This window comes from Python bivittatus, unplaced genomic scaffold (genome assembly GCF_059951505.1).
Source record: "Python bivittatus isolate LINGU-HERP-01145 unplaced genomic scaffold, Pbiv_v1 ctg000480_np1212, whole genome shotgun sequence".
In the NCBI taxonomy this organism is placed as follows: domain Eukaryota; kingdom Metazoa; phylum Chordata; class Lepidosauria; order Squamata; family Pythonidae; genus Python; species Python bivittatus.
Window position 1 is genome coordinate 100,575,304 of NW_028277075.1, and position 13,608 is coordinate 100,588,911.

At 39.1% G+C, this 13,608-nt stretch overlaps 1 protein-coding gene across 1 annotated transcript in view; it reads right to left on the reverse strand.

Annotated features, from left to right (window-relative positions):
* Positions 1–13,608, reverse strand: part of CCDC148 (coiled-coil domain containing 148) — a 97,610-nt gene that overhangs the window by 52,342 nt on the left and 31,660 nt on the right. Inside the window, exons 7-8 of the mRNA XM_025170299.2 lie at positions 9,714–9,852; positions 7,647–7,853 (exon numbers count right to left, since the gene is read on the reverse strand). Coding sequence (XP_025026067.1) covers positions 7,647–7,853; positions 9,714–9,852 — 346 coding nt within the window. The remainder of the gene's footprint in view (positions 1–7,646; positions 7,854–9,713; positions 9,853–13,608) is intronic.

Sequence of the window (13,608 nt, forward strand, 5' to 3'; positions counted from 1 at the left end):
TCAAGGGTAGTCCCATGATAATAAATAAATAACTTACCTAATAATAAATAAATAACTTACCTAAAATGGTTGAATGGCAACATATACAGTTAGAATATTTGGCACATTCACTGCTGCCCCTGCTGCCCTAGATTTAATTCACTGTTTAAAAACTGAATGATAATGCTTTTTATTAATATAAAATTAAGAGTTTGAAACTGTATAATGGCAGTGGAACTTGTTTGGTATTTTCATTACTTTTTCCTATTTTGTTTTTGTCTTTCCCTTTTCTGCTTTTTCCTTCTTATTTCAAATATATATTTCTTTGCAATGGTTTTAATTTTTTTAAGTTAACTTTCCATTTTTTTTTCCTTTTTAAGCATATAATTTATTTTATAACTGATAGCTGCAAATGCAAATGATTGCAAGGTCTAGTAATGAAAGTCAAGGAGCACAGTGAAAAAATGGAACTAGGATTATAGAAGACCAAACTAATGACAACAGGCACAGCAACTGGCCTTAGAAATGACAAGGAAAACAGTGATATTGTGGATAACATTTGCCTTTTAGGATCAACTATCAACAGCAAAGGAACCTCCAACGTTTGTTGGAAATGTAACCAACAAGAGGGGTCGTTTTACCGTATGTGGTGGGCATGTAAAATTGCAAAGAAATTTTGGACTCAAATACAAATGTTGATGCAGAGCATACTACAAATACAGATTCCATTTAAACCAGAATTATTTCTGTTGGGGATAATGGACTTTCAAATAGGAAAGCATCTTATCAGAATTACTCAATACATGATTACCGCAGCAAGACTTCTTTATGCACAATTTTGGAAAACCCAGACACTACCAACAATATAAGAATGGTTGTTAAAACTGATGGATATGGCAGAAAATGACAAACTGACTTGCCTATTAAAAGAAAACTCAAATAACTACTACCTTAAAGAATGGAAACCATTGATGGACTGTTTGCAAAATGCAGGCGGGGTGAAGCTTACATGGGGATTTGAAGATTAGATCACAAATGTAATGGGACATATTTAGACAAAGAATTATTCATATTTAATGTATTAAGAACTAGCACTTATGATAGCCTTACTATTTCTAAGACCAGAGATAGATTGGAAGTTATCTATTTTTCATATCTTTTTTTCTTTTACTTTACCTCACCTTTTCTTTTCCTTTTCCTTATATTTTGTATTTCAAATTTTCTTTTTCATTTCTAACTTTTAAATATGTATCTTTAAAATCGCAATAAATTATATAAAAAAAAAACAGGAAAGGAACCAGCACTCAAGAAATAGCTTTTTAAAGCTTTTTTTTCCCTCTTCTTCTTTTATAATTTTGTGTACTCTTTTTCTTCATATTTTGTATTTAGTTAATAAAAAAGAAAGAAAGAGAAGAAAGAAATACACTGCAGACCAACACTTGGCAGAGTAGCAGTGTAGCTTTGAAATGATTTAGCAGGACATCTTTGTGTCATCGTTAGAGGGAATGGGAAGCCCTTATATCTTACTGTTGAAAAAGAGCAAATTAAGCTCCGAGTGATCTAACAGGTTGGAGGCCCCTGTCTTAATAGTTGATGAGGTAATGGGAGTAAGACTGGTTTCTTCTCACAAATCCTCAGCTCTCCAGCTGAAAGACAGAACAATGGAGGCGAGATTATGAAGATGCAATCTGAATAGAGAGAAGGTGGAATTGTAGTTCCCATAATGAAGGGGGAAGATAAGCAGCAGCTGCTATTATTTCTGGAGAAATATGCAGGCTAGGGGAGGAAGTTGCTAATTGCTTCTTCTTAAAAATCTATGAACTGATGCTTTCCTAGTTCAGGAAAAGCATAAATCCAGAAGTTGAAGCTTTTTTGGGTGAGAGAGAGAGTGATCAGAAGCAGAAGGTCAATCTATCATAAATCAGGTGGTAAATTTTGCATGGGGATCATGGGGATTTAATTTTCACTTGTTTTCCTATGCATCATTGGGAAAAAAGAGATCATATTCCGTATTGTAAAGGATGGCTGTTTTGGAAGAGTACTGCAGTCTCCTATTGGTTCAACCAGAGAGTGCCATATGATCTCTCCCAATTCACGTAACTTCAGATTCTGAAAATGTTACACTATTTGTTCATAGAGTAATCCAGTTTCATTTTAAAACCCTTACTATTTCTATTGAAAAGTTCCCATGAGGGAAAAATATTATTTACACTCATGCATGCACACATGCACAGAGTGCATATAATTGTTTTAAATTAAAAGCAATTAAAATGTTGTTTTCTTATTCTGGCACTCTTTTAATATCCTATATCTTCTTGGAAATTCTTGGATATTTAGAAGTGTAAACTATCTTATTGTTTTTGACTAATACAAAGACCTTTGAGCTATTCATCTAACATTATTTTTGCTTGCCTTTATTTTACAAATCACCAAAATTTCTAGTGGCACTGAATCTGAGTGGTCAAGTGTTTATAAATTTGGAAGCTAAACCGTGCCATCCAAAAATGAAATAGTGGCTCATTTGAAATTGCTCAGTGTACAGAAAGATATTAATTTGCACATTAAATGGACATAACATGCGCACTCAAAGAAAACAAAACATAAAGACTTCTGAACTTCTAGGATATAGGATGTTGAAAGTGACTATCAAAAATTATTTATTTATTTATTTAAACAATTTACAGTATATGGCCACCCATCTTATTCTCACAACTCTGGGTGGCTAACAGTACGTTAAAAATCCAAAACCAAAAGTTAAAACAATGGCAGAACTGTCTAACTAGTATACAATACGCACAAAAAACATATTTAATTCAATCACATCGGTCAGGTTCACCAAACATCCTGGCCCAAACGCCTGGGGAAAGATCCATGTTTTTAAGGCTCTCCTAAAGCCTCACAAGGTCAGGGCCACCCGAATCACAGGGGGAAATGCATGTCCCCTTGTTCCCATTAGATGATGCTGATTCACAGAAGGAGCCCAGAGCACCTCCATTCTGCCAGATCTGATGGGACAAGCAGAAACAATCTCAACAGCTGGTCCCTCAAATAACCTGGCCCTGTTCCAAGTAGGGTGATAATCAACATCTTGAATTGTCCCTGGAATCAGTGCACCAGGGTTCCATGGTGTACCACACTGTGCCCAAAGCAGCTTGTTCCAACTCTAGCTTCCAAATGGGCAACCCTATCCAAAACTCCAAATGGGAGGTGATTAAGGGATGAGTGACTATGAGCAGGGCTTCAGGTCTAAGAATGTATATAGTTGGAGCACAGGATGGATTTGTGCAAAGGTCCTTTTAGCCATGGCTGCCATTTGCTCCATGAGCAGGACCCCCGTATTGTGCACTGACTTCATCTGGAGCAGTGCTATCCCATTCCGAGTTAAATATGGAAAATTTCCATCAGCTACTCAATGTTGCTAGAGTTAAGCCAAAGCTTGTTCTTTTCCATCCAGACCTCCACAGCATTCAGACACTGGGAAAGAACCTTGATAACATCACTTAGTTGGCCAGGGGTAAAGATGTATAATTGAGTATTATCAGCATGCTAATGATACTTTGCACTGTATCAACAGAAGATCTCCCTAATGGTCTCATGTAGATGCTGAACAGGAATGGGGAGAAAATAGAGACATGAGACATCCCACAAAGTAGAGATCTAGGGCTTGACCTCCCTCCCCAACCAACATGGACTGGGACCAGCCCAAAAGGAAGGAAGAAAACCAGTGCAGTATGGTGTCCCCCCACTCCCAATCCCTTAAACTGGTCCATAAGGATATCACAGAGAGATCAAGGATGGTCAGGATGGATGGGCTACCCCATCCTGAACCACCAAAGGTCATCCACGAGTGCAACCCATGTTGCCTCAGTGCTATAACCAGGTCTGAAACCGACTGATAAGAATCAAGTTAATCCATTTCCTCTTTGGAACTGAAAGCCAACCACCTTTTGAATAACCTTCCATAAAAAGGGAAAGTTGTACTCTAAACAAAAACTGCTTCATTCTGTTGCATCCAGTGATGGCTTTTTTGAGGAGAAGATGAACCATTATCTCTTTAAGAGCTGGTGGAACTACCCTTTCCTTCAAAGAAACATTCACCACCACATGTGATCTCCTGAGAAGCCTTAACCAGTCAGGAGGGACATAAATCTAATGCACAGATAGCTGAGCTCATAATCTCAAGGACTCTGCCCACTTCATCAGGACTAATAGGTTCAAACTTTCCCCAAATAGCAAGGAGGAGGAACTGGCCTGCTTAAATTCAAATCCTTTCTATGAATGCTGAGATCACTTGGAAAATGCCATTCAAGTGTCTGGTCAACTACTGAGTAGAAAAAATTGAGTCCTGAGCAGAAATACCAACAGTACAATCTAATATAGCTATACTGAGATGTAAGAGCCTTTGATTTCAATAATGTTTACTCCCAAGTAAGTGTGTACACATAGGATTGGAACCAAAATGACCTATCACATGCATGTACAAAAGAGGTGGGGCTTGCACTGCAAAGCTGCTTCCATATCTGGCTTTTTTATACCACCCTCTGCAGACACTGGTGACTCTAAATAAATGTCCCAGGGAAAGGTGATATTCCACAGCAAAGACTGTCCACTTCAAGGAAGATGTCTGAAAATGAACAGATTCACATGGGAGAAAGCAAATCAATCATTTTGGAAAAGGATGGAGTTATTTTTTCTTTGCTAATACTGTATGGGTAAACTCTGCTTAACAAGGTATAGAAGATACAGACATTTTTATGGAAAGGCAACACCACTGCTGAGAATGGGAGGGGAGGGGGAAATGTTCCCCAGTTCTACCTGCAAAATGGTCTAGTAGCAGAACTTTACTTTGACACAGGTGACATGATTGTATCTAGTTTGCCCTCTTTTCAGAGACAATGGGCTAATTTAGGATATCTAGGACAGGTTATATAGCACATCCAGCTCAGTTCTCTGATAGGTAGAAAGTTGCTCGTAATGCCTCCCTCCACCAATAACTGACCCCCCAATAATTGCCTCAGTCTGGCTAAAAATAAGAAGAAATGAGGAAAGGGGAAGCCAGAAAATCAAATTTGTGAAAAGTAACAAAAGGAAAAGCTGGCATTTCCTATTTTCATATCTACAAACCTCCCCAAAGGAGAAAGTTTAACATTATGGAAATCATCTCTTCAATTGTAATTCCTCTTCTAATATTGCTACATATGAAGAGTGAAGAAGTTTATGAAGGTAGAAAGACATCCCCATTTCTTTTCTCTCAGTTCATGGGGAAGTGAATTTAATCTCACGCATTCACACACCCTAATGCTTTGTATTCCAACATATTTAACAATACAACTCTGGATGAAAGTAACGAATATATATAGAAAAAAAAAATGCTGATGCAGCTTTGGAATTGGAAAATCAGATTTCTTTTTTTTTTTTACTGCCTCTATACAGGAAATGTATTTATTCCTAATGAGGATAATTTAATACTGTACAGGGTCTTTTAGCCTTCACACCATTTCACACATGATTTTTATGGAACATTTCATTGCACTGGGCTGTTTGTTTCAGTCTTTCTGAAGCAGCTTAAGAAAATAGAAGCCAACTCTAGCCAACTACCTCTTGCTTTTCTTCTTACACAGGTGCATTTTCCCTATACATAGGAAAAAAAGCAGTGGAAGTGGGTTGCCAGAGGGATATAATCTTAGCTTAAAATAGTTGCTGTTTCGTACACCCATCATCTAAGAGGATCTCTGATTTCCCCAGTTAGGGGATTTTGCGTAGTGGGTAAAGAAACTCTTCTTCCACTTATTGGTAGGAATGAAGTCCTCTACATACAAAATAGAATAATTATATACTATAATGTCAGGGGAACCCTACAGATTAAGAACTCCCAATAGGGAAATTACCTCAGGTAGTCCTTGGGTTACAACCACTCATTTAGTGACTGTTCAAAGTTATGACGGCGCTGAATGAGGACTTACAACCAGTCTGTGAAGTTGCAGCCGTTGCAGCATCCCCATGGCCATATGATTGTGATTCAGGCACTTGATGCCCAGCTTGTGATTACAACGTTGCAGTGAGCCATGGTCATGTGATTGTGATTTCCAACGTTCTCTGCCAAATTCCCAAGAGCAAAATCAATGGAGAAGCTGGCAGGAAGTCAGAAATCGCTCCCACCACTTTTTTGCCCACCTGGTGTCTGTAGCACCTGCCCATAGCACCCTACTGCCCACCCACAGAACCCGCACAGCTCGTTGCACCCCACCCCACAGCACCTGTGGCCTGCTTGTCTGGGACTCTCACCTCTCCCTGCTTAATGACCCATGTAGTCCTGGGTTGTGACAACAACTGGGATTGCCGTCACTAAATGAGGTGGTCACATAACATCGCACTTTACGACTGCATTGCTTAGTGATGGAAATTCTAGTCCCAATTGCCATCATAACCAGAGTACTACCTGTACTAGGCATGGTTGAAGGTCAAGGGAGTATAGCCAACTGACAGTGCTATTGCTGCTGCTCATCAAATGCTCCTCATTTTTCCTTAAATAATAAAAGCATGCAGAACACCAAAAAGAAGAGAGATCACTACCATTTCATACTCCAGGTGAATGAGTATTGTCCTAAAGACAACATTATACTGCCCTACAGAGGGATCCTCAAATTTAGTATGCTGCTACTAAGGTCTGATTTTATTGCAGGAAGAGTAAGACACAGAATAATGCTGATGTTCATGAGTTGTGCTCACACCACATGCTTCCCCATGGTAAACTGAACCATGTATTTACCTCACAAGCTAAGTTTGCAAATGCATTAATCCAAAATATAGTTGCAAGTTTGTGATTCAGTGCATTCTGCAAACAAAACATATATACCCTATCGTGTATCTATCATATTACATAAATATCATGTTTCAATTGTATCACAGCATGCAGAACTAGAGACCACAAAGAAGCAAGAGCAAAACTTCCAGGAATGTTGGCAGTAATAAAACATGTTTATTACTGCTTGATTTTCACCAATCAGTCATTTGGCAACAACTAGATTCCTTTTTCAGACTTAGGTCAGTTTTTCCAGTTTAAGATTTCTGTCCAACATCTTTACACCGAAGGAATGTGATAAGTCCATTAAAGTCCCCTCCTTTTCTTCCATTCCCCAATTATATGGACCTTGGGCCATGTTTACAGAACAGATAGACACAAATTTCTTTTCCATTGCAGCCATATTATTGCAGCATGCTGCTGTTGCTAGTGGGAGAAGATAGGTCACAGCCAACTAGTTGTTATCCCAATATACACTAGGATAGGATAGAATTAATTAAAACTCGATCTACCTCCACCCAAGGGAAACACATTTCCACATATGATTCTATAGACATGTAGAAGTAAGGTAAAACTGGCCCTTTAATATAAAGCCTCAAGAGCACATAAATTAAAAACAAATTGTTCACATTTTTTGCAGCAAAATGAAACAAGATTTTCCCAGCCCACCTGGGGGCATATAATCCACAAGTGTCATCCTGAAAAGCTGACTTAACAGTGAGTGCCTTTATTTCAGGATAAGGTGGAAGCCCATGTTATAGCTAGTGCAAATTTCCTTCCCTTCCTTCCCTTCAAGACGATACTGAACAAGACAGGATATGCAAAGCAGCAATAATTTAATAGGGGGTTGTGTAATTGAGCCTACCTTCTCTTTCAGATTAGCACATATTTCCTGCTGCTTTCTTCTATTATTAGCCACCATCATTTCAGTCTCATAAGCAGCACAGGCTTCTGTGAGAGTCATCACCGCCTTCACTAAAAATGCTTTCCTAGCTTGGACCCAGTTGAACATCAACACTCTCAGTTGGTTCCTGGTAAAGTGATAGTGGTCCCAAGACTTTTCATGAGCAACCTGATGGGTGGAAGGAAGAAACAAAGGAAGGAAGGAAGGGTTATTTTGAAAATAGGTGGAATGATCTTTTAAATCCTAATAGTTCAAGGTTGCTTCAATCAAATGTTAAAAATGACACTATTTGAAGCCAAGAGTAGGCCAGCTAATAAAAGCGTGAGAGAATCATGCCACGCTCAGGAGCTAACAGGAGTTATGTTGCAAGTCATTTATAGGGGTTAACAAAACTAAATCAAACCAAACTAAATCAACAGCCCAGAAATGTTTCTAACATATTGACAGGAGTCCAAAGGAAAGAATAAAAGACATCTGCCACTGAGAAAGCAGAGGGATTTAAAGCTAGTCTTCTCCCAAGTCATCTGTCATGGAACTATTCAGTTGCCCCCCCCACTCCAAAATTATTACACAACCTTGTCATTTTGCGTAGAAAAAAAGTTTGTACAAAATGCAGCAGGAATGTAATATGCATGCAGTAAAGCCAACTGGAGTATCATCATGGATTTCACCATGATGTGTGGGGAGTTCTATGAATGAATGTTCCATTATTTAAAAATGATTTGATGCTGTTGTGTCTTGCTTTGAAGATAGAGAAGAAGCTGGGCTATAAATCTAAGACTATGCACTTTTGAATGCTGCCTGTTAGTGTGGGCATGTTTTTATGTTATCTCACCTGATATTTATTTGAGATACCGAATGGCTGTTTGACTTGCCTGCTAACATTTGTGAATTTGCTGAACATTTAAACAACAACAGTTCGTATTTACAATTCCAAGCAGAGTGCAGAGCAAAAGTGGGGAACTTGTGGCCCTCTAGACACCAATGTATTTCAACTCTCAATTCCCTTCCTCACCAGCCATGCTGGCTGGGCCTCCTGAGAGCAATATCTCAAGGGCCATAGGCTTTCATGCCATTCTATCCAGTAGGATCTCTGTAGCTAGACAAGGACATTGAAGAAGTCTCAAAAAGCTGTTTCTCTTCAAGAAATCAGGGGTTGAGAGTCCGGAGACAAGTGCCTTATGGAATATTTTCCTTCCAGAGATTCGAATGTCTCCAACATTATTAATGTTTAGGAAAACCACAAAGAACTGGCTCTTTCAACAAACATTTGGAGGATGAGAAATATCTTCTGCTGGGTCAGCTATCTTTGGTACATTATTTTTAATTATTGCATCTTTTTTATTATGTGAGCCATCCTGAGTTGTTGGAAAGTGGGTGGGGCATAAATATAGTATATAAGCAAATAAATGAATATATTAAAAAGTGAGAAGCAATCTATACATAAGCAGGAAGTGCTCCTGCATGTGAGATACAGAGTGTATATCAACTAGTGCCAATTTTCAGATTTGGCAGCATTCTGTCACATTCTGTTGAATCCCATACCAGGCGGTCCTCGACCTTTAGGAACAGCTGTAACTATTGATGATGGATTTAGAGGCAGATATTAAGCTTGGATGGATTTAGGGGATGGCAGGCGTGGATTTGAGAACTTGGAGCTCTGAACACAGAACACCTTGCTTACAAGCACATCACCCATTCACACATATATTACAGTACAGTATTTCAGCAAACAGCACAACCAGTTTGACAATGCTGACTTATGTGGACTGTGTTGCATTGTGCTCTTTTTAAAAATATAAACGTGTGAATATTTTGTACTACTTTTGGAGGGATGGAATTATCTAGAACTCATCTGAGAAATTACAGGGATCATGGCAAGAGGGAAAATGAAGAGTCCTAGGGCACAAGTGCAATTCCATGTGTGTAGTGCTAAGTGAAGTCTTACATTCAGCAATTCTATTAAAAACTTGTTAAACTGAATACTTATTCCAATAATTGAATAAAAAGAGAAGTTCTACAACTTACAAGGCTTTGTCTAGATTTGTGAGGTAGAAGTTTCTGAAGCATATCCAAATAGAGCATTCTTCTACCTTGCATGTCACTTGGATACTGACCAGTGACAACCTGAAATATCCAAAGATCTTCTTTACTCCATTGGAAACTGCTGTAAGAACAAAACAGGAGAAATCTAACATAAACTTAGGGCATATCCACATTGTACCTTTAAGCTGGTCCTGTCCTGTGTTCATGGTGGCTTGACTCCAAGCCATCTTAAGAAAATCCTGTTTGGACTGAGATGTTTTGGCAACGGCTTGTCAGGAATTCAGTCCAAATTGCAGACTACCACATCCGCCTATTGGACAGTTCCCCTGTTGCTGGGCCTTCCCATCTTTCTGTTCCAGGAAAGTAATTGCCAATTACCCTCCTTCCTGTGGGTGGGTCTTCCTAAGCAGATATACTTTTTATGTGTGTGTACACACACACACACACACACACACATAAAAATATGTATACAAAGATAAATTAAAGCTAAAGCAACTTTAAATTTAAAGCACCAACATGCATATATTTGGAAAGTCTGCTGCAGCTTCCATAACAGCATTTTTTTCCCACTAGCATGGTGAAGCAGCACTTCCCTGACATGCAGACTCTTCCCATGGGGTTGGGGGTGGGCAAATATAGGGTGCTGTCATCCGTTCCTACCCTCCAAAAATGCCTGCTGGTCCATGCTGGTGATGAAGCAGCCCGGCCATACTTCTCAATAAGAGGCAATCATCACTGAAACTGTAACAAGTTACATTGACGCACATCCAAGTCCTGTCATGAACCCTTCTGAAACTGATTGTGCATGGGCATACATAGATCCAACTTATGTGCTCAATTTGAAAGTGCTCTTTTCTCATTCAACAGAAATGTATGTTTTTCTGTCCAGGGCAAATTCTGATAACACACTTGTTCATGTTTTCCTGCGGTTCCATTTGAAGAACTAGTTGTGGAGGATGACTATTAGCCATTGCCTCTATCATCATGCAAACCTTTCCTCCACTGAACAGTTTCTGTACCCAGTTATATCTTTTTGAAAGTTGGTGGGCAAAACACCTGGGAGATGAGGAAAGGGGCAAGACCCACACCAGCTTTCAAATACATAGACACGAGCACAGGGCAAAGAGGACAAAGTAAGAATAAGATTAGTCAATAAGAAAGGACCTAATGTGGCTTCTAATAAAACAACCAAGTCTCTCTTCTCTTTTGGTTAGAATCAGTTTGTTCCAGTAATACTGAAAAGTCAGGATCCTTTTTTGTTGTGCTTCTATTTTTTTTAAAAGAAAGACTTACAGTATTATAGGCTCTTAACACTGCTTATTATTCAAGCACAAAAACAGAGTTGTAAAAAAAAAAAAAAAAACCCTCTACAGCCAAAGGGGCCTAACACACACTAGCTCAGAGGAACACTGACATAACAAAGGAAATAGCCTGCAGCCAAACAAAACAATGGTGTGTCTATTAAGAGCTCTGGATGCAAAAAGCATCCGCCTCTCCCTGCCATTCCAGGAATTATTCTTTGCATTATACCCTTTCAAGATTCACAATTTTAAATACGGTTGTTACAACAAATGAAAGAGGAAGGGGAAGGAAGAAAGGATTAAAATATGCAGCATGAAAAATACTGGCATCATTTTTTAAATACATCCAAGTTGTAGACATACAAATCCTGTTCAAATAGTTTATACTGAAGGCCACTGGACACATTTATGTATTACACCAAGTCAGAATTCTGAGGATTTGCTGAGGGTTTGCTGTGACCAAGTTGAATCACTCCCACTTTATTCCTCTTGCCAGCAGAAGTGGCTTCACAAATTATTTTTGTGGTTTTAGTGTGACGTGACAGCTAAGATCCCTGGTCTGGGTCATAAGCTGAAAGCAGACCATGACTTGGTCTTGTTAAAAGGAAACAAGCCTGAGTTCTCAATGCACACATTTCACTAAACATATACACGCATAGAGTATCCATGATTTCTTGGCTAGTCATGTCAGTGAAATGTAACACTACTATTTACTTGTGGAAAGCACAAACTATGAGAGAGTATTCCACCGATACAATTCCCCCATTTCTAGCATAATCCACATTCTCATGGTAGATGGCATTTAGTAGCACAGTGTGGAGATGAAGAGAAGGGTATACAAGATGAGACATATCAATACTGGACTCTCAAAAGGCTTATAGACATTTGGGTTTAGCATATGAATGCAAGGTTGTTCCAGAGGCAGCACAACTGGGCAGCTGACTACCAACCTACCAGCACAGACTCTTACATAGCTTGAGCCAGGTTTGCTTTAGGAAGATTACTGTCTAATCCAGGAAATCTCCTAGAATCTCTTGCTGAAGGATCTTGATCCTCAGTATATCTCTAGAAGAACAGCCCATTGGAATTTATGGCATACTTGCCATAAAAAATGTATGTAAGATCTGTATTTACTGATTTATTTATATGATTTATACAGCCACCCAGTTCAGACAAGTGACTCTGGGCAGTTTATAAGATTACAACACAAAAATCCACCACTCATAACCACCCCCCCGGCACTCAGGGCAGAACAATAACTCCCCTCACCATCAATAATAACAACTCATCTACACATCTGACTCAAATGCCTGGGGAAACAGCCAGGGCTTCAATGCCAGCTGTGTCAGTTATATTTCCAAAGGATTCCATCTATTTTATTCAGGGATTAAAAACTGAAATATTAGGTAAAATGGAATTTAATCATGGTGATATCTTGCAGTTCCCTCTTGGACCAATTTTTGGTTTGACCATTTTGCAAAGGTAGCATGCCAAATGGTTTTCAACATACTTTACTCCTCCAAGTAACTAATACCTTATTTTCAGCATGAATTTCAACAAAACATATCGTTGTTGCTTCTGTTGTTGTAATTTATAATCCATATTTCCTTTAGCAGCTCAAGACAATACATATAGTGCTCCCACCTCCATTTTTATCCCCATAACCCTGTGGGTAATACAGAGTGAGAGGCGGTGACTGATCTGAATCACCCAATGAGCTTCCGTGGCTGAGGGTCAACTTGAACTTTGGTCACCCCAGTTCTAATCTGATGCCTCAACCTCTACTGTACACTACACTGGCTCTGCTTACAGAAATCTAAGAGCGCTTATGGGAAAAAAGCTAGTAGCTAGGAAAGGACGGTCCTCAATTGCTCAGACGCTTAGCAGGATCAGGCCTGCTAGGGACTTAGATGGGAATCCCAAGGCTAGACTAGGAAGTTAAACATCATTTCAGAAAGCAGCAATGGCAAACCACCTCCATATTATTGCCAAGAAAACTGCTGGGGCACGTTCATGTCACCCCGGGAGCTGAGCTGGGCTCGAGGGCTTCTTTCCCTTTCCCTTTTAAGAGAAATACAGCAAGCACAAATCGATGACCTCATACCAGCCTCAGCATGCAGGATATGCAGCCCACTCCTATGCAGGTTTACTTAGAAATAAGTCATGCTGTGTTCAGTAGAGCTTATTGTCAGGCAAGTGTACACAGGACCCTAGCCTGAGGCAGTACAAAACAAAAGCTTACCAGGTGGAGACAGAATTCAGATTAAATAGAACATGACATACAATAGTAATTATAAAAGCAGGAAGGTTGCCAAAACGGTGTACAGTTTCTATAAATCAGTTCCTCTGAACAAAATACAGGGAAAGAGTTAAGAAATGTAGGCTTTTTGAATATAGATAAATGTACCACTTCTATTATACTATAGTTCAGTTAAAGCATCCTTGGGTGTTGCTCCTAAACTGTGAAAGATATTCCTTCTGAAGTTGTGATCAGTACCCTCTGCTTCATTAAGTCCACTAAGGCATATCTTTTTAACTTGGCCCTTTAAATTTTGATTCTTTTAATTGCTGAAATA